At 44.6% G+C, this 21,196-nt stretch overlaps 1 protein-coding gene across 2 annotated transcripts in view; it reads left to right on the top strand.

Annotated features, from left to right (window-relative positions):
* The window catches only part of kiaa1549la (KIAA1549-like a), an 86,449-nt gene that overhangs the window by 17,462 nt on the left and 47,791 nt on the right, over positions 1-21,196 (top strand). For both annotated transcript variants that reach the window (XM_068723018.1, XM_068723017.1), the window contains exons 2-4: positions 13,547-14,233; positions 16,623-17,477; positions 18,133-18,248. In XM_068723018.1, coding sequence (XP_068579119.1) covers positions 13,547-14,233; positions 16,623-17,477; positions 18,133-18,248 — 1,658 coding nt within the window. The remainder of the gene's footprint in view (positions 1-13,546; positions 14,234-16,622; positions 17,478-18,132; positions 18,249-21,196) is intronic.

Here is a 21,196-nt window from a genome sequence, read left to right as displayed (position 1 = left end):
CATCTACCTGGATTTGCCGTGTGATCTTTTCCATACCACCCCCCCCCTCCCCCTCTGCAGTTCATCTCTCTGCTCTCCTGAGAGGCTCTAACATGATCCAAACAGATTTTTGAGAAAAATTTCAGATTTCCTACACAATCTGAAACACGTGTGTGTATGTGTGTGTGTGTGTGTGTGTGTGTGTGTGTGTGTGTGTGACACACGGAAAGACAAGTGGAGACAGAGTGGTGTTTTGTGTCTGTCTCCATCAGAAAATAGAGATGGAGTGTGTGTCACAGTATAGAGGTCTATTTTAGCCAAAACATGAGTCTGTCTGAATACCCCAGTCTTCTTCTGCGACCGGCTGTGTGTGTGTGTGTGTGTGTGTGTGTGTGTGTGTGTGTGTGTGTGTGTGTGTGTGTGTGTGTGTGTGTGTGTGTGTGTGTGTGTGTGTTGGAAGTGCACGGGTCAAATGAGGTCTGCGCGCTGCCGCAGCAGCCCAGGACGTCTCCCCAGTTCTGTTCATGCTAGACTGGCTGACCCACGAGCGCCCCGGAGCTGTCACATGACCGTGTCCAGCCAGTCGGGCGGGACCCGGCGACGGAGCAGCACAGATGAGGCGCCGCGCCGCCTTCTGCCTGCCTCCGCGTGTGTTTGTGTCTCGTCTTTAATTGTCGCATGGCTGCGTACTCGTTGCCTCGCCGATGCTATCGTGCGTCTCTGACGTTCGCTCTGGGGTCAGGCTCTGTGGATAAAAGGTACATGTAGACATGAACCATCAAACATCCTAGACGTTGAAGTTGTTCTCAGCTACTCCGGTTTCATGTTCGTGTGCCGGTGCGCTCCATTTCTTATCTTCCATTTAATACAAAAGTGAAATAGAACAGTTGAAATATGATTGTCCTAGCTTTCCTGTGGCGTAGCAGTCTTTAGACCGATCCAACATCACGACACAAGGTTGATGTTCTTCACAATCATTCAATAATAACTCCATAGAGGCGCAATGTGTAAGATCTGTGTTGTGTCGCAGAGGTAGTTTCTGAAATGAGCATGCTAACCAGCTAGCCGCGGGCCGCGCTGTCCCGTAATGTCACTTGTACCTGAGTCACTGTGGCGTCCAGCCTGTCCTCAGTCCGACACGAGAGGAAAAAGAAGCAGAGCTGCCCCGACGGCCCGTCGATCGCGTTGAAGGGACGGGGGTCACGTGGAACGGTTCGTTTCCAAGGCGTCAGAAACGACGACTCGTGTTATTGTCTCCTTCAGTGAGTGACTCAGATTCAGCTCTGCAAACTGAAGGTCTCTGGAGGAAAATTCAAGGCGCAATAATCTCACGATTGCAAACTAAAACCGTGGGAAAAGATCTTGAGACAAAAATATAATAGAAGCAGGAACGTCTTTGATCGCTGGCCCGTCTGATGATGAACACACTGCAACGCGACGGGCGGTCCTGTCGGTTCAGCAGCTACCTAACCGAGAAGCTACAGGTTTCTGAACAAGGTACCAGGACCACATGTTAAAGCCTCAGGAGCAGGAAGCACAGCCAGGCAGCTTAAACATTGCCAGATGCCCAATAAGAATCAAAGCGTAACCGGGCCAGGCAGCTAGGTACCGACCGAGCGGTAATAGATATCCCAGCAGACAGTCTGTAATAGTTCACTTACTGCCGCCTGGAAGTTTCAAGCAGCCTACAGGGCGACGTTATCAATACTTTTCTGCCAACTTCCCGTCATTTCTGGAATGCTGTGTAGTGATAACCTTCCACCAGCTGTTGCGCCTTAAATACACCTGAATCACTTTGACTGCAGTTTGTATTTTGCCGCGTGTCTCTTAGGTGCATTCATGAGCATTCCTCTTCCTTTCTGCTCACTTTATCCTGTAATATAATGTCGTACCCTACTTATGCGTACTCGTGTCATTCGTGAGAAGATGGGGACGTGCAACAACCATACAGAGCTTATGCATGTACTACAACATACTGAGCTTATGTATGTACTACAACATACTGAGTTTATGTATGTACTACAACATACTGAGTTTATGTATGTACTACAACATACTGAGTTTATGTATGTACCACAACATACTGAGTTTATGTATGTACTACAACATACTGAGTTTATGTATGTACTACAACATACTGAGTTTATGTATGTACTACAACATACTGAGTTTATGTATGTACTACAACATACTGAGTTTATGTATGTACTACAACATACTGAGTTTATGTATGTACCACAACATACTGAGCTTATGTATGTACTACAACATACTGAGTTTATGTATGTACCACAACATACTGAGCTTATGTATGTACCACAACATACTGAGCTTATGTATGTACCACAACATACTGAGCTTATGTATGTACTACAACATACTGAGCTTATGTATGTACCACAACATACTGAGTTTATGTATGTACCACAACATACTGAGTTTATGTATGTACCACAACATACTGAGCTTATGTATGTACCACAACATACTGAGCTTATGTATGTACCACAACATACTGAGTTTATGTATGTACCACAACATACTGAGTTTATGTATGTACCACAACATACTGAGCTTATGTATGTACCACAACATACAGAGCTTATGTATGTACGACAACATACTGAGTTTATGTATGTACCACAACATACTGAGCTTATGTATGTACCACAACATACTGAGCTTATGCATGTACCACAACATACTGAGCTTATGCATGTACTACAACATACAGAGCTTATGCATATACCACAACATACTGAGTTTATGTATGTACCACAACATACTGAGTTTATGTATGTACTACAACATACAGAGCTTATGTATGTACCACAACATACTGAGTTTATGTATGTACCACAACATACTGAGCTTATGTATGTACCACAACATACTGAGTTTATGTATGTACCACAACATACTGAGTTTATGTATGTACTACAACATACTGAGCTTATGCATGTACTACAACATACTGAGCTTATGCATGTACCACAACATACTGAGTTTATGTATGTACCACAACATACTGAGTTTATGCATGTACTACAACATACTGAGCTTATGTATGTACTACAACATACTGAGTTTATGTATGTACTACAACATACAGAGCTTATGTATGTACCACAACATACTGAGTTTATGTATGTACCACAACATACAGAGCTTATGCATGTACCACAACATACTGAGCTTATGTATGTACTACAACATACAGAGCTTATGTATGTACCACAACATACTGAGTTTATGCATGTACCACAACATACTGAGTTTATGCATGTACCACAACATACTGAGCCGGTAGGAAGGTTTTGGGCTTACATTTTTTTTCATTTTTTTTCTCGTTTGAATTTTGGCCGATTAATGCAGTTAAAAAATATATATATAACATTTTGAAAAAAAAAAAAAAACGCGGAGAAGGGGCTTTGGACAGAAGCTGGTCCACCTTAAAGGTCAGCCCACCTTAAGCCAGGCCTGGGAGGAAGTTGTCGCTAACTTTAAGGCTAACCCTCTTTTAATAAAGGACTCGACAGTAACAGAAACTTTATAATGTAAAAATGAAGGACAGCAAACAGCAAAACGTCAATAAACATGTTTTTTGATTTGTTGCGTTACTGAAAATGTTGCTGATACGGTCAGAACTGGAACCAGACAGCTTTCTGTTCAGTTACTGTAATGAAGTAGTATGCTGTTATGTCACATCTTCATTATTAAGCTGCCATATAACTGGATAGTATCTCAGTTCCTCAAAATATAAGATGGCTAAAAATGGTAACTTCTTTAACAACTAAAAGTGGCAACCATATTTTCAGTTTTCGCCAATCCAAAACTGAAAACCACTTTTAAAAGTTAGCGTTGAGCAAGAAAGACTCAGGGACTTGGCTTGGGACTTGAGCAGTTGAATTCTGTCTTTTTCATGTTAAGTTCTTTATGGAGTTTTGGGGGATTTTCCAGTCAGGACTGGTGTGTTTTTCACATTAACGGTTTCTCTTACTGTGTTGATCTTTTGGAGCCCAATAATCCAATTTGCCACATAAGTCGATGAGTGGATGCGGTCCATCTGTTATATTGTTGATCCTCTTCGCCACAGCACAGCATTTAGTCCGTTAAGTCAACACCTCAAGGCTGGAAAATGGTGAAATCTTACTGTTAATGTTCATCGACATGATGGAGCAAAGTGAAATCCAGTCAAAGTAGAACCTACTGACCCCTACTGGCCTCTCACATCAAAGAGATAGAGAGTAGGTCTAAATATTTAAAGTATTAGAAATAAACACATTCAATATTTTACAGCTGACACTCTTTATTACTTTTGTTTTCATCACCACTGACCCCTCTAATGAGTTCTATAGCTGCAACATAATCAATTATTCTCTTTGAGGAATGAATTCAAACGATTTTGTTTCTGTTGTTGTCTCTCAGCCTCACTAATGCTCGCAATCCCCCAAGTGATCATAATTGTATTATGACGGATTAATAAACTATTTATGGGCCCGTTTATCGTTTATCTTTGAGCCGCTGCCACAGTGTGTTAAGCCCTCGTATGCGTTTTCATCCCACCATTAAAAATACTGTCTGAACGCCGCCTCTCACGATAAGCTGTGCAAACGCAGGTCATTGATGTTATCTGGTTCCTGTGAAACGTTGAGGGTGATTGTGATTTTCTTGTTCCCGTCGTTTTATCAGCAGATGTTTTTGGTCTCGTTGGCATCTCCGTGTTCGTGACATGAATTCATTTTGCGCTCTGCTCGCTCACAGAGTTGAAATTGATGTCGCTCTCGTTCTGATAGCATCGTAGCTCCTTGTTGCAGCTCCTGGTTGTTACAGCTGTGTTTCAAGGCCGTGCACGACATCCAGCAGACGTCACGTGAGCGCAGAACACTCTGTTTCCCTTCCCCTGTCTGCGGCGACGGTTGCCCCGGTGACAGCATCCCCGTGGTCGGCGTGGAGCAGCAGTAGCAGCAGCAGCAGCAGCAGCAGCATTAGCAGCAGCAGAAGCAGCATTAGCATTAGCAGCAGCATTAGCATTAGCAGCAGCAGCAGCATTAGCAGCAGCAGAAGCAGCATTAGCATTAGCAGCAGCATTAGCATTAGCAGCAGCATTAGCATTAGCAGCAGCAGAAGCATTAGCAGCAGCATTAGCATTAGCAGCAGCATTAGCAGCATTATCAGCAGCAGCATTAGCAGCAGCATTAGCATTAGCATCAGCAGCAGCATTAGCATTAGCATCAGCAGCAGCATTAGCAGCAGCATTAGCAGCAGCAGCAGAAGCATTAGCAGCAGCATTAGCAGCATTATCAGCAGAAGCATTAGCATTAGCAGCAGCAGCAGCATTATCAGCAGCATCGTTAGCAGCAGCATTAGCGTTAGCAGCAGCATTAGCATTAGCAGCAGCAGCGCTGTCGAGCTGAACGGAGCGGTTGATTTGCTGTTAGGTTCAGTCTCTGCGCTGTTTCTCTTCTTTTAGTGAATGCGTGACGTTTACGTCTTATGTTGAAAGCAACTTCAGTAAGTCTTCTGCCAGTGGACGTGTGTATGAGATGGAATTATGACTCTGTCCTTCTTTTCCTCTTTGATTTGGAGGAGCCTTGTTCCACTGACAGCGTGTAGAAGTAGAAACTCAACATGAACGGGATGAAAAGCTCTCAGATTCTTATTTAACTCGCTATATAAAACCAGTCCGAAGCCAGAGAGCCAAAAAAGGAGCAATCACTCCTCACATGCTGTTTTATGCACCTCTGGCAATATGTCATGTAAGATATCGTACCAACTGCAGAAACACAGAGCATGACACGGCAATTATTTTATGTTGGATTGACCCAAACACCCAGAATGTTTGACTTAAACAGCTGTGAAAAATGACATTTCGGCTTGACATTTTGTGACTTTTTACTGTTCCAATCCCCCCCAAATTGCCAAACAATTGAAAGCAATATAACAAAACTTGGCCTAACTACCTAACCTCTGAAATCAAACAAACAAAATAGCTTCACTATCGTTTCTCTATCTGTACTCCACCAAAACCAAATACAGATGAGGCACCAACCAATAAGCCTAACATGAAGTCCAACTCTCAGCATCGAGAGTGGACGTAGTCATGGTGACGTCACCCGTTGGTTTGTCGACTGATGTTATGAAGCCTCGAGTTTGGCGATTTCGCAATCTCCATCTTGGATTTCGTCCGTCGCCATGTTGTCGTTTTTTGCAGCCACTGAACGGAAGTGACCATATTTGGAATGCGGAGGAGTGTCATAGAGACGCCGTATACGTATCTGGTAGCGACAGCGACCTGTCAATCACAGTAAGCCCCGCCCTAAAGCATCCCCTGCTTTATGGTCTGTTTGACTCTAAATGGACCATAATGTACTAAATGAACATCATGCTGTATTGAAGAAGACTTGAAACTAGGAGAAGTCGCCCCCTGATGGTCAGTAGAGAGAATGCAAGTTGAAGACACTTCCACATTGGCTTCGCTCGGCAGAACCGGAGGTCACAGTTTTAAACTTGTGGTTAACATCGTGAAACGGTTGCAGTTTGGCAAGATTAAGGCACTGAAGTTGCTTGGTTAGGTTTCCGAAAACATTATGGTTTGGGTTAAAATAAGTATGTTTGTGACGTTACTTAAGTTGCATTTGTAAGTAAATCAAAGTTCCGTTAAGTTTTTTACATAAGTAAGTAAAATAACACATTTAATGCACCAATTCCATTTGCGTTCCACTGAGCTCCACGTGAGGCCCTAGTCTGACATCAGGCATTCTGATATCAAAGCCAGGGCAACGTCAGACCAAGTGCCGTGTCAGGTTCAAAGCAGCTCCCACGCCACGTCCCAAGAGAAACCCCATCGAGTCAAGCAGAGGATGAAGAGTGAGGAATCCTAAGAGGTAGAGGAGGGTTTCAGCGTGTGATGTGCTTTGATTCCTCATAAGAATTTAATGCCCGAATGTTAATTTGTTCTAGGCTTTACTATTGATGACATTCTATCGTGAATTATTTAAAAAAATGTGACAGATAATTACTTTTATTTAAAGAAAATTTAAATGTTTTTAAAAATCATTTAGATACAGATCATTTCCTCCCGTTTCTCACTCGCCTTTGCACTACTTTACCTCTTTATGCTGCATGTTTTGAGAGTCGATGACGCTGAAAACAGATCAGTTGGATTAAATATGATGAAGCCTCCGACATAGTGCCGCCTCCAGAGCAAGAATCCTGAATAATAAGTTCACTCCAGAATCTTCCTTGTAGATGGATCCAGTCAAAGCCGTGTGGTTGTTCTGCCTGGTGACGGTGTACAGGTATCTACGGTGTGTATGTGTTTCAAAACGAGCCGCTGATGCAACTTACAGAAACAGAGGTGCTTTATCTTTAGCCATTAGCGCTTCCATCCATCGGTGTGTGTAAATCAGATAGATTGGCGGTGACAGGGTTCGGCAGTTACCACTTCTTGGCTTTGTGCTTTGTCCTTTGTACCTGTTTTCTGATTTAAGCCTGAAAAAAAAGGTCAGTTCACACATTGGCTGACGTTTTTCTCATGCTTCGCTGAGAAAAGATGGCTCACTTTTACTTGACTCTACTCGCCAGCGTCCCTTTGGAGAATAACAATCTATTTATTGCTCCTACACTGCTTGTGTTGTCCATATAGAGGCAGATCAATAGAGCGCTGCAGGAATGACGTATCTTTGTAGGCCAACCAGGAGATTAGCGTGACGCTGGTTCCCTCAACAACAAAAACGATGGCATTTTTTTCCCCCCATTGGATTGTTGCAGAAAACAAGCTTTGTGGCAAACACAAGTTTATGATATTTTCACGTTTTTGTTCATCATTCATCATCAAGTGTAAATGCAATCGGCAGAACGTTAAAGCTAACGTTTAGCCAATTCTTAACAACCGCCCTTTTTAAGACACGTAAAAGCATCGAAATTCAGTTCAGTCAGTATTTACTGACGTATTTTATATCGTAGAACAAGCTAAGCTTGTGTTAACCACGGACCTTATTTACGGCATCTAACCAAAAACCCATTCGAAAAACCCATTAACTTTGAGACAAAGGAAACAGAAGCGCAAAAATACTAACTCATGTCCGGGTTTTAGGACTCATTCCTGCACCACTCTGTCCCTGGAGACACCATGTCGAAGACGCCCAGGTATCACACTGGTACGATGTAACGCCTGATCAAACCTGGCCTTATGTTATCTTCATCCTTCCTTACTGATCACCTCGGCGCTGTCAAGGTGACGGTCCTGGTCACAGGAGTCTGTTGGCAAATACGGAAAACTCACAAAAGCCTGACTGAACCCGGTGTAGACCTCTCATTACCATCCATTGATCTGTTTACCTGACCGTCCATCCATTTGACAATCCATCCAAATTGCTTCCTGCCCTTGCCTCCACACAGACAGATGGATGCCTTGAATAGCTCCAGGAAATGGTGTATCTCCATCCTGTTGGACGAAGCCTACTGGCTTTGGACCATCCTTACTCCCACTGAGTCTCGTACCACATCGCTTTGACTCGTTACCAAAACTCCCACTCTAACCACAAAGGCTTTCTTCTTAAGGAAAAAAAATAGTCATTTCAACACATTGGCATTGTAAAATAAATCCTATTACTCCATCGTCCAACGCCTTTTGGAAATGAACTCTACAATAAATCAAACTTGTATAGGCAGCCTTTTCCAGTCAACAATGATATACAATATATCCCCTAACTGACCAGATTGAAACAACATAGAGACGAGTACTTTGTGTGGTGAAGAAAGTTCACCTGTTAAGCTAAACTAAGATCACCAAATAAAAAAGTTGGATGCCCTCGTTGCTCAGCTGGATTTGTAAGTAGGCAGTTGTTTGCGAACAGGTTAGTCATAGCTGTGTAAACTAAAGGTACGTTAGGCTGTCTTTGCGTGTTTCGTTTTATGCCACCTAGTGGCCGACAACACTCAGTGTCGTCAGCCGAGCTCGCAGCTCTGCGAGGCTCTACCCAGGCACGGCTGTACTTTGAGCAATTTGTTAACGATTGGCATTGTGCTTGTTTCTGCAAAGCGCGGATACGTCGAGCGACGACGTTGTTTGCATTCGGTCAGAGAAAGTGACGTAACGCATGTCCCGTGTGAAAGCAAAAGTCAATGTTGGCTTTACGCTTGTTACGCAACGTTGTTTACGCATTTCGCGCAATGTTGCACAGGAAAGTCCGAGATGAGAAGCTTCACTTTCGCAGCTAGCGCTAGTTGGCTGGAGCTGATTTTTCTGAAAGTTTGACACTTTCGCTAACCCTGAATCTTGGAACAGAACACCGCCAATCTGTACACACTTTTTATATTTACATCATCTCAATAACTTTACGAATGGGGATGATGAAAAAAATATTTTGCATTGTTAGTGTGCACGGCTTTTTGGCACGTTGTGTTCTTCGGCTTCACCACTTTCTGAGGCTGGAACAATGTCTGCCAGCCCCACTGTTTTGCTCGGACTAATGAGGTGAAACTACAGCGTCGTCTTCATCGTTATGGATGATGTGTCCTCTGGACTGCAGCCAAGTCTTGTCAATGAGACGAGAACGTTTGGTGTAGTTTTACAGAAAAACGGTACAGCTCTAAAACAGAGATTAAAGCGTGTATTATATTTCATCTGGCCTGTTTGATGATTACTATAATGAAAACTTGCCACCAGTTGGCTAGTTGGCAATTTCAGCCTACCAGACTCCCCCTCCTGACGGAGTTTCACGGAGCTTAGGACCAGCTGGCTCAGTACCATTCTCACACTTCCTAACCACCTGTCCCGCTCACAGTCAGGGTGGCAGCATGGATCAACTCTGCTTGGCACACAAGTACACCACACACGACTGAGGAGGTCAAAGCCCTGGCTGTGGACCATAGACGTTGACCGGTATATTATCTCAGGCACCTGGGAATTAGTAACCTGAATGGTCCAAAAGCTGGCAGTGACCTGGCAAGGCTTTACAGCGTTGTGTTGGCAGTTACAGAGATTTAGCAGGGAACCAGTGGGCACAATGCCAGCTGGCAAAGCACATCGGTCAATACATAAAATGACACTAGCCTAAAGCCTTCTCATAATCTACTATAAGCGGAGTGTTCACACATGGAACGAAGCAAAAAAATACAACACTCCTGTGTGTTTTTGTCCAAATAGATGAAGCAGGTCAGTACTGCCCTGATGCACATTCATCCATCTTTAATCCACACTTTCTGTTCTACCAACCATCCATCCATCCAGTCCATATTTGTTCTCAGCGGAGGTTCTTCTATCCCAGCGTTTTGTCAGAGGTCTGATGGTAGAGTCACATATGTCGCTCTCAGCCAGAGCAGGTGGCTAGCTGCTGGAGGAGAAAGCACTCAAAATACTGCTAACAGCCATGCATATGGTGCGGTCCTTCCACCCATCCATTCATCCCTCCATTTAGCCATTTATCCATTCATCCTTTCATTACTCCCTTCAAACAAATGAATTCCTAATAGCTATCCACACACGTGTTTATTGTCTTGAAGATATATACTGGTCCTAAGAAGAAACATAAACCCTTAGAGCAAGAATCACTATTACAGTGTATGTAGGTGCAAATATAATTACATATAAAACATCGGAAATGAAAATATATAAATTATGGAAACCCCGAAAAATGAAAATACAAACCAAAAGAAACGAAAACATTTGAATATACAGCTAAATCAAAGAGAGTGTGAGTTAAAAAGCCAAATCAGAGCAGGCGAGACCATCAATAAGATGCAAACCGACTAGGTTTCAGCTCTTCAGGGAAGTCAGGAAGAGTTCGGTTGTATCGTTAGCATATACAGCATCCAGCAGCGAACGTGAACTGCCGTCAATGAGCCGCTGCCTGGAAAGGCTTGCTGCAGACAAAAATGCTCAACTCAGTCTGAAGCCCCGCCCCTGCACAGAACGCCATCGCTTTTTTAATACAAAGTGTATTAATATTGGTCTTTCCGCGTGTCCAAATTGCACTAAATTCGACACTGCGCTCCGTGGGGTCCCCAGCAATACACCCACCAAGTGTGTTGTGGATCGGATGGACGGCGTTCGAGGAAGAAGAAAAACACACAGACAGAGATTCCTTGCTCTGTAGTTAGATATTCTGAATGAAAAGATGTGTTTCTAAAGGGTCACTTGGGGGCAGCAGAACATTGTCATACTATCACCATTTAGTTCTTACGGTAAACGTTAGCAAAGGATCAACCAGAAACAACAGAATAACCTGAAATGTCCAATATTTGACTTTCTTTTAGCTCCGTTTGTGGTCTCCACCAACACCGACTCTTCAGCTGCTGAATGCGTCACTACGTTCTCCAGCTAGTCGCAACCGTATTTGTGTGACGTTTAATGCTAAGCAGGTAGCAGCTGAAGATAGAAAAACGTTTGTGCCAGAAAACCAAAACAATGCGCTAAAAGATGCTAGAATCCCCGTAGAGCTGAGGGGAACCGAGTATCGGATGAGAACTCTCTGTAGGATTATAACGAAACGTGACGCCTTTCACATTATACACAGAGGCTTTTGATGCATTAGATATACAGAAAGCTTTATTATTCTATTGATGTAAAATAACAGAGCTCTGGTATTGTCAGTGCAGAGAGTTGTCCATTCCTCCCTTTCTTAAAACATTATATTTATTTTCCAAAATTATTCAAATGAAGGTCAGCAGCATATTATTCCCTTTCACAGCACCATCTGTTTGGACCCAAGCAAAGAAGCACTACATGCGGAAAAGCTGTCGTGGTTCTGGTCAAGATGAATTGCCGCAAAAAAACAACAACAAATGTGACATTTCAGTTAAGTTTCAACAGGCGTGTTTCTGTCCTCTCCCTGCGGTGCGCCAGTAATCGCCCCTGTCTTTTCTAGCTTTGTTGTTTTCTGCTTCCTCAAACTGACAAATGGAGCTCTGGACGCCGGTACTAACACACCACGCTGACATTCAAATAGACAATGGATTGATTTCCCCTCTTGATGATATTTATGATACGACGCCTTATGACAAGGGACAGATTGCTCAGCGGCGGTAGTTAAAAGCGGGGCGGTGAGATGCTTTATAGCAGGTGTCCCGAGGACGGTAGAGCAGCTAAGCCCAGAGCTGCTTTTGTAAAGCCCCTCTCGCTCACAATCACTGTCTTTTAATTAACCAATCCTCCGCGGAGACTTGGGGGAGCGTGGGAAGCGTGCGACGCACGCTAAACACTTTTGAAGGCTGAAATGAGTATGTTCGCTTCAATCAAAGAAACACTCCGCTTGCCTCCAGCTTCCACGTTTCCATTGAGAACGGAAGAAACTGGACGTCAGCCTCGAGCGACGCCAGAACAGAACCTCTCTGCTTCACAACAAACGAGCAGACGCGATAAACCGTGTCGCCCGGTCCGACGGTCAGCCGAGTTTCTTCTTCTTCTTCTCATCTTCGCAAGGTGCCTTTGAGACTAAATGTATTAGGCAGGATAATCGCCTCAGTCTGCCAAACCTTCAGGCTTTTTATTTATTTTTCTGAGGCCACAGAAGAGATGAAGACAGTTCACAGAATAGGAGATAAAGGCTGAAGCTAAAGCCTTTGACTGGATGCTATCTTTGCTGCTCCATTTGCATGTATCGCTCTCATTTGATGTAAAATAAAAAACTCCATAGAGCTGCCATTACTTGCGATACTCCGTACTTTGCTTGGAAAATGTATGTCAGTCTCATCAGTATTGGTCTGAGCTGTGAGTCCGAGCGGTTGTGTTTGACTCCAGTAATAATATATCCACGGGCCTGCATGGCTAACCTAATAGATCAGTTTAGTATCTGTGAAATCACAGCTGATTAGTATGTGTGTGTGTGTGTGTGTGTGTGTGTGTGTGTGTGTGTGTGTGTGTGTGTGTGTGTGTGTGTGTGTGTGTGTGTGTGTGTGTGTGTGTGTGTGTGTGTGTGCGTGCGTGCGTGCGTGCGTGCGTGCGTGCGTGCATGCGTGTGTATGTGTGTGTGTGTCCTAATATATGCACTCTGGAATATCTAAATTAATTCCCTATGCTTTATCCTCTAAAACATAACTGACCTACTTTAGACATTATTACTATTTTTCCACCATTACAGTTTTTTATTTAATCCCTTAAGATAAGTGTGTGTGTGTGTGTGTGTGTGTGTGTGTGTGTGTGTGTGTGTGGGGTACAGAGGAGAGAAAGAGGAATAATATGCATATGTGTGCACTTGCCAGAAGAGTGTGTGCTCTCATGATGAGTGTGTGAGAGCAGATCAGTTTTAAATCTCCCGGCGGTCGGACAGTCGCGGTGGCATTATTATTACGACTGATGAGTTGAAGGCTTCAGCTGTGTGTGTGTGTGTGTGTGTGTGTGTGTGTGTGTGTGTGTGTGTGTGTGTGTGTGTGTGTGTGTGTGTGTGTGTGTGTGGAAGGGGTACAGGATAGATGAGTTACTGAAGATCTGAGACTGGAGTCATTCTCTGGTCCGTAGGAGAGATGAGTCAAAGACTGCTCAGAACTCCGGATTAAACCCTATTTCTTCTTTTTCCCCCTCATCCACCCTTTCCTCCATCTCCCTGCCCCTCATGTTCTACAGCTGAGGGAGGTCACCACGAGTCAATGGGACGGGCTGTCATGCCTCTGGACCCCGAGGCGCCCTCCAACCTCTCAGCCATCCCCCTGGCTGGAGACACAGCTGGGGCGAAAGACGCCGGACCCGGACGTTGGCCGGAGGGTAAAGTCTTCACTGAGGCCCGAGCGGCGGTTTGGACCGAAACAGAAACAGAAGCGGGGGTGGTGCGCACGGGGGTGGATGGCACAGTCTTTGCGGAGACCTTGGCTAAAGTTGGGGCTGAATGGAGCCCCGTGGATGCGGAGGAAGGAGGCCTGCCGAGCGTGCCCAGGAACCCGGCTGCCTGGCTGGGGCCGCAGAGGCTGCAGACGCGCGCCGACAGCCAAAGAGAGCTGACAGCCCTCTCATCGGCTGCCGCCGCCGCCGGGACTGCGGAGCCACCGGCACCAGCGCCGAGGAAACCTTTAGGGCTGCTGTCTAAAGCTGCTTGGACCAAAGGCTCTTATTCATCCTCATCCAAGGCCTCCTCCTCTTCCTCCTCCTCCCCAACTACAACAAAGGCACCCTCTTTGCCCTCCTCCTCCTCCTCCTCCTCCTCTTCCTCCTCCTCTCCAGCCAGCAAAAGAGACAGTCAGACAGCAAGACCAGACAACGTCTCCCTGGTCGTTGTCAACAGCAACTCCTCCAGCAGCAATAGCAGCTCCAGTTTTGGTATGGTGCAGGGTTGTTCCGTCATTTAAACTCTCAACGTTGACTTTCATATTGTGAGCGATCGTTCGCCAAACCTCTCCCCCGGTCAGCAATCATAGCCTAGCAGCAGCAGCAGGCCTGTCGAGCTCTGATTTCTCCACATGCAGAACCGATGTGCATGAGGCTCTAATTAGAGCTACGCCACACTGCATTTAAAGAGGGTGGAGGGTGCTGTCTTTTTCTTAGCCTCTTTAAACCCCAAAAAGACAAGAGCAAACATGTATTCATTCAGAGATTCATTCATGCATTCATGTATGCATGCATTCTTAATTATTAGGAGCATACAAAGAGCAGTGAAGGTCATCATTTCCTCTACATGAATCATCAATAGTGAGGATGTTTTTTTACCTGGGACATGTAGCTATAAGAATTAATTAGCCATCAAGTGCATATTTGAGACTCTTTTAGCTGCTCCGGTTTAAAGGCAGGGTAGGTGATCTTCATTAAAAAATCCTGACAGCAATCAAGGTTGTAATGCTCTAACAGAAAAAAAAGTAAAACCTATGGTATCTGTGGCTGTAGCAGGACTGTAATAAGCCAGTCATTACATGGACAGGCTGCCTGCCTACACTCATTGCGCGTCACCGGAATCTTCCACAGGCTGCTAGCTGTGAGTGCTAACAGTAGCCGTGTTTGTTGCTTGCATTCATTGTCATCACTTTAGGGGAGTGTCTTTGGAGTGAGGCCTGAAGGGACGTTGTGTCCGTGTTGCCGACTCGGCGACTTTCTCGCTAGATTAGGCGACTTTTGGAACTAGCGCTGCGAGCTAGTTACGTCGGAAAAGAGTTGTCAACACTGAGCCGGGATTTTTAAAGTTAGTTTCTTTAAAACGAGTCGGCAGGAAATACTTAAATGTGAGCTAGCTAACTAGGAGGTGATACCATTTTTTTTTTAGCCATGTAGATATGAAAACACTGCTTTTGTGTTAAAAAAAACTAATTTTGATGGTAAAACTGTCAACGTCTTTGTAACCTGAGTAGATTCCAGAGAGAAAGAAAAGCTTGGCAGTGCTGCAACAGTGCATGAGGGGGTGGGGCTTAGCGAACGCTCCGTTGTTTTGGATCTCAATCTTCAACGTCAATAACCGTTGTCATCAAAATGTTATTTTCAGCCTTTGCTATCACCATACCCACCTAAACAACCATCGTCTTTATCCCATCATCATCATCATCATCATCATCGTTTTGTCATCGTCTTCCATCATGTTGTCATCATCGCCGTCATCTTTGCCCTCTCCGTCGTCCCCATCACCGTGTACCCGTCCCATTCCGCTACCTCCATGTCTCCCCACTTCCTGCCGCGCCATCGCCACGGTAGCAATGACATCAGCAGCAAGGTAATTCCTCCACGTCTATCATTTTGGACAAAACGCTAAATATCGCGTGGACTTCTCATCACAGCGGCGGGAGGATGAGAGGGGATGTGGACGTCTCTCAGGCTGAGAGGATCGATTGCCTCCCTCTTGTTCGCTCCAGCCTCCCTCACGCCTCTCATCGACACGCGTCTGACTCCTCCGTGTCGGAGACGATTTAGATGGATTAAATGAACCCCTGACATTAAAACGCTCCTCTCGTTTACGCATTAGAATTGGATTTCTACTTCCTACGGGCATTTCTAAACTGCTGCGCTCTTCATCTCATGTATTTAAAATCGAGGATGGATGAATGTTAAATGGATCTTTGCACGCATCTTGGATGCATTTACACTTTTTTAAAAATCCAAATAGAATCCAGATTTCCAAGTCTGAGCCAGATGGGAGCCATAGGGGTTCATTAAGTTCACCAATGCGCTACACTGCTTGTCTACCATCCTCATTGTTAGACCTGTCTCTGTCATATAGGCTCACGTTGTAAATGTTGAAGGATAAGGTTGGCGATATGTTTCTTTTTGTTATTTTGAATAAATGCAATAAGAAGACCAAAACCAACATCTCAGTAGACCGACTTAACATTTAGTTCTTTATTTGTTTGTTTTTTTAAAACAGGCTGACTAATTTCCTAAAACAGCTGGCCGCTGTAGTTAGTAGCAAACGTTACTCAAATGGGAGGAAACGCTGCATTTGTTGGGGACTATATTCAGCTGCTTATTAATACGGGTTTGGTTCAGTGAGTGTCTACGGTGGCGGGACGGTGTTCATGGTAATGAAGTCATTCAGTGCAACGGTGTGACTCATTGCTGTGTTTTTGTGCTCTGCAACACAGTGGCATGAGCCGTGTCGGGCTCCACAGATGCTTCATGTCGAGGATCGATTGGATGTTGGTTTTGGCCTTCTTAATCAAATGAGTATACTAAAGAATCCCGCTGGACATCCTTTAATATCATTGTTGTCTAAATGCTTCCCTCCCTGCAGAGGAGTCAGTGAGCAGCCTGCCGGCCTGGGATCTCCCCACAGTCCCCGAGTCGCTGCTGTCCACAGCGGGCGACCACGACGTCACACTCCCTGCCAACGTCACCAGCCCTTTCTCCACCCACCAGTGGAACACCACCATGCCCGTGCGCACCAGAAACCTCTCACGGCACACGCCCACGTCAACCACCACCGTAAACACGCCACTGTCACCCACCACCACCACCACCACCACCACCACCACCACCTCAACTGTACCGTTATCCACCACAGCGAGAGCACAAACACCACCGGGATCCAGTACAGTCTCTCAAACCACGAGCCCGGACACTGTGACCAACGAGGGCCTCCAGCTGACGACAGTAACGACGACGACGCCCTCAACGACCGCTCCTACTGTGACCGCCGCAGAGATGACGACACAGGCGGCGACCGCCGGGAGCGATGTAACCGTACCACCGAATACCACCACCGCTGCTACAACCGCCCGGCTAACAACAAGCCTCAAACTGACCACAGCGGCTACAACTCAGCCAACAACCACCACTACGACCACACCTGCCACCACCACCACTACTACGATCCCCCCAACCACCACCACCACCACCACCACCACCACTACCGCTACCACACTTCCCACCACTACTACAACCACTACACCTGCAACTACTACTGCTGCTGCCACTACCACTACTACCACCGCTACAACCACGACAACAAAGGCACCCGCCACCACTCTCTTCATCCCGATGGAAACCACGCCGCCTCCCACCACGACCACTGAACCTCCATCCAGTACCAGCGCCGAGGAAAGTCCTCTACCGTGCAACGTGACCGAGAAGTTCTGGGTCAGAACAGGTACTAGTCTTAAAAGCAATAGTTTTATCCTTCTGCTCATGTCAGCGGCTAGCTCACAGCTATGCTTAGCAGATGCTAAGCAACATTTTCTCTTCATTTCTCAAATAGATTATCCTTCTGCGTAACAGTTAACAGAAGGCTAAAATATTCGCAACATTTTCTCTCCATCTCTCGAATAGTTTGTGTCGCAAAAGAGGCATGTCTTTTTTCAGGAAAACAAAGTAATGATGAAGACAGGTGAAATACTACTTCAGAGACTCGGGCACGATGTACCTTTTTATGTCCAAGATGTAATTACATACACATAAATTTGTTGAAATCTTGCACAAAAGCAGGGGCTGATATTCTTCAGGCGTAAACACTTCTTTTGATAAGAAGCTGGAGGCTGTAGCCTTTGATCACATTTACCAGAGATGGTGTGATACTAAAGCACTGAAGCCTTTACTGTTGGCAGCAGCTGCAAAGTGATCAAGGAGACATTTAACCAGAGGCCAAAGTCCAAGCTCCTGTTTTATGGAAATATTATTGACATAGTATTATTTGAGGCCATAATTGGGGTCAAAGTGAGATTTTTCACAGAATGTTAACAAGCCAATTATGAACACATTGTGCACAGTCAATGCGCTCCAATTTTGATAACGTTTTTTCTTCACAGTTCTATCTATTGAGCTGCGTAGGAGCTGCCTGGATCTGATCCTGAAGCAGAACCTCTCTAAAGGACTGAGCCACGCCCTGCAGAGAGCCCTGAATGACTCCACAGCCAATGCACAGGTCAGTGTCTCTTTCACCCCCACACAGGTTAGGGGGTGAAATGCACAACTCACTCAGCAACCGCGGTTTAGTGACCAGTTAGGAGTTAAAAAAACACAGCGTCAGTGGCTAAAATCTATAAAATGTATCTATTATATTTTTTTAAATATAAACTTTGAATATGTCCAAGTTCACTGGTCAGTGACCAGTAACTACACTTCATAGGCTAATAAACATAGGTCAGTGTTTAGTAAACACAGGTTAGTGGGTAGTAAATTCAGGTCAATGGATGGTAAACAGGACAGTGGCTTGAGCCCACAGGGGCCAACAATCCCAGTTCAGCAGGTAGTAAACAAAGCCACCTAACACAGATCAGTGGCTTGTGAACCAATGTCAGTGAGTAATAAACACAAGTCACTGACTAGTAAATAAAGGTCACAGTCTATTAAAGCTGGTACAGGCACTTATAGGCAAAAAGTCATTCAGCATATTGTAATTCAAGTGTCCTTCTGGCTATATTTAGTTCTGTTCTGTTTCAGGGATGGAAAGAAAATGTTGGTAATCGTTTTGCTTTCTGCTAATGGCTCCGGCTAGCTCACAGCTACGTTTAGCACAAGGCTAAATCATTAGCAACATTTTCCCTCCATCTCTTTAATAGTTTAGCTATCTGTGTTACGGTTAGCAGGAGGCTAAATCATTAGCAAGGCTAAATCATTAGCAACATTTTCCCTCCATCTCTTTAATAGTTTAGCTATCTGTGTTACAGTTAACAGAAGGCTAAATCATTAGCAACATTTTCCCTCCATCTCTTTAATGGTTTAGCTATCTGTGTTACGGTTAGCAGGAGGCTAAATCATTAGCAACATTTTCCCTCCATCTCTTTAATAGTTTAGCTATCTGTGTTACAGTTAACAGAAGACTAAATCATTAGCAACATTTTCCCTCCATCTCTTTAATAGTTTAACTATCTGTGTTACGGTTAGCAGGAGGCTAAATCATTAGCAACATTTTCACTCCATCTCTTTAATAGTTTAGCTATCTGTGTTACGGTTAGCAGGAAGCTAAATCATTAGCAACTTTTTCCCTCCATCTCTTTAATAGTTTAGCTATCTGTGTTACAGTCATTAGCAACATTTTCCCTCCATCTCTTTAATAGTTTAGCTATCTGTGTTACGGTTAGCAGGAGGCTAAATCATTAGCAACATTTTCCCTCCATCTCTTTAATAGTTTAGCTATCTGTGTTACAGTTAACAGAAGACTAAATCATTAGCAACATTTTCCCTCCATCTCTTTAATAGTTTAGCTATCTGTGTTACGGTTAGCAGGAGGCTAAATCATTAGCAACATTTTCCCTCCATCTCTTTAATAGTTTAGCTATCTGTGTTACGGTTAGCAGAAAGCTAAATCATTAGCAACATTTTCCCTCCATCTCTTTAATAGTTTAGCTATCTGTGTTACAGTTAACAGAAGGCTAAATCATTAGCAACATTTTCTCTCCATTGCTCTTGTAGTTGAATATTAGCAAATTTTTCTTAATATCGTTTTCAAGAAAACTGCCTACCCTGCAGTACCACTTGATTAACAATATGCTTAAGGGTTGTTATGGAATTTTTGCCCAATAACGCAGGAAAATTGCCTACCCCAGCTTTAACCACAAGTCAGTACAGTAAATGCAGGTCAGTAGCTAGTAGCACAGGTCAGTGGCTAGTGAACACAGGTCAGTGGCTAATGAACACAGGTCTACAGATAGTAAACACAGAGCTGTGGCTATTAAATACAGGTCAGGGGCTTTTGACGACAGGTCAGGGGCTTTTGACGACAGGTCAGGGGCTTGTAAATCCTGGTCATTGGCTACGAAACACAGGTCAGTGGCTAGTAAACATGGGCTCATAGGCCCTCTAGTACGTCAAATGTTTTTCAGAGCTTTAGCTTGCTTTGCTGTTAGTACCCACATTTTACCTTAGCATTCAATGTGCTCCCCACCGACTCCAACAGTACGTACGCTCTTGATGTAAATTAGATGACCTCAAGAGTCTCTCTGCTTCATTATTCTGAGTAAAGGTGCTTTCCTACCATAAGATAATCTCGTCTTTACATTTGAATTTTGGCACAGTGTTGGCTCTCCGCGTGTGCAGACATCCTATTCTTGTGTCATCATTTCACAATGCTCTAAATATATATTTTTTGTCATTTTTCTCCTCCCACTCGTTCACCTCCGCAAGGACCCGTCTGAGAAGAGTGGGGAGAGGTGACTAATGCAGACAGCGTTTGGAGTCTGAATAGAAATAACCTGTTGAATAGTCAGGCGTTGTTTTGGTCAGAGAGGTTTTTTACGCACACTCGCTCACACACACACACACACACACACACACACACAAACAAGATAATGGAAAATTCTTCCTCTCCTGTTCTGTTGCGGATAGTGTTTTTTTCTCTCTGTCTCTCGCCCTCTTTGTCAACTCCCCGATCGGATCTGATCTGATTGCTCCCTCAGTTTAAGTCGATAGATTTTCTGCCAACCTGTCTGTCTCTCCTGTCTGTTGGTGCCCGCCCTTCCTCTCCGTCTGTCCACCTGCCTCTCTTCGTGGCGCTGTCTGTTCTTCCGTCTTCATCCGCCTGCTTTTTCTATTTTTATCCAGTTGTTTGTGAGCCTGCACCGGGAGTGACTCAGTGTCTCTAATCTCCCGTCCATTTTCATCTACCCCCTGCGACACACACACACACACACACACACACACACACACACACACACACACACATCTCAGTTATCCTCTCCATCAGCTATTCAGTCTGGATCAGTCTGTTCAGAGGCAGCAGCGGTTTAAGGAGAGCTTTTTTTATTCATGCAGGCAGTGTTTTCAGGCGCTGTTGATGGGCAAATATTGGCCTCGGCAGCGACGGGGATCGTCAAACAGCATGAAATTAGCATGCGGCGGCGTTTACTGTGTTGCATCATTGAACAGTGCGGT

The sequence above is a fragment of the Cebidichthys violaceus genome, unplaced genomic scaffold (genome assembly GCF_023349555.1).
Source record: "Cebidichthys violaceus isolate CVI_PGR_0920_01 unplaced genomic scaffold, fCebVio1.0.p SCAF_3, whole genome shotgun sequence".
NCBI classification, from domain to species: Eukaryota; Metazoa; Chordata; class Actinopteri; order Perciformes; family Stichaeidae; genus Cebidichthys; species Cebidichthys violaceus.
Note: the sequence above shows the minus strand (reverse complement) of the source record. Positions and strands in the feature narration are given on the sequence as shown.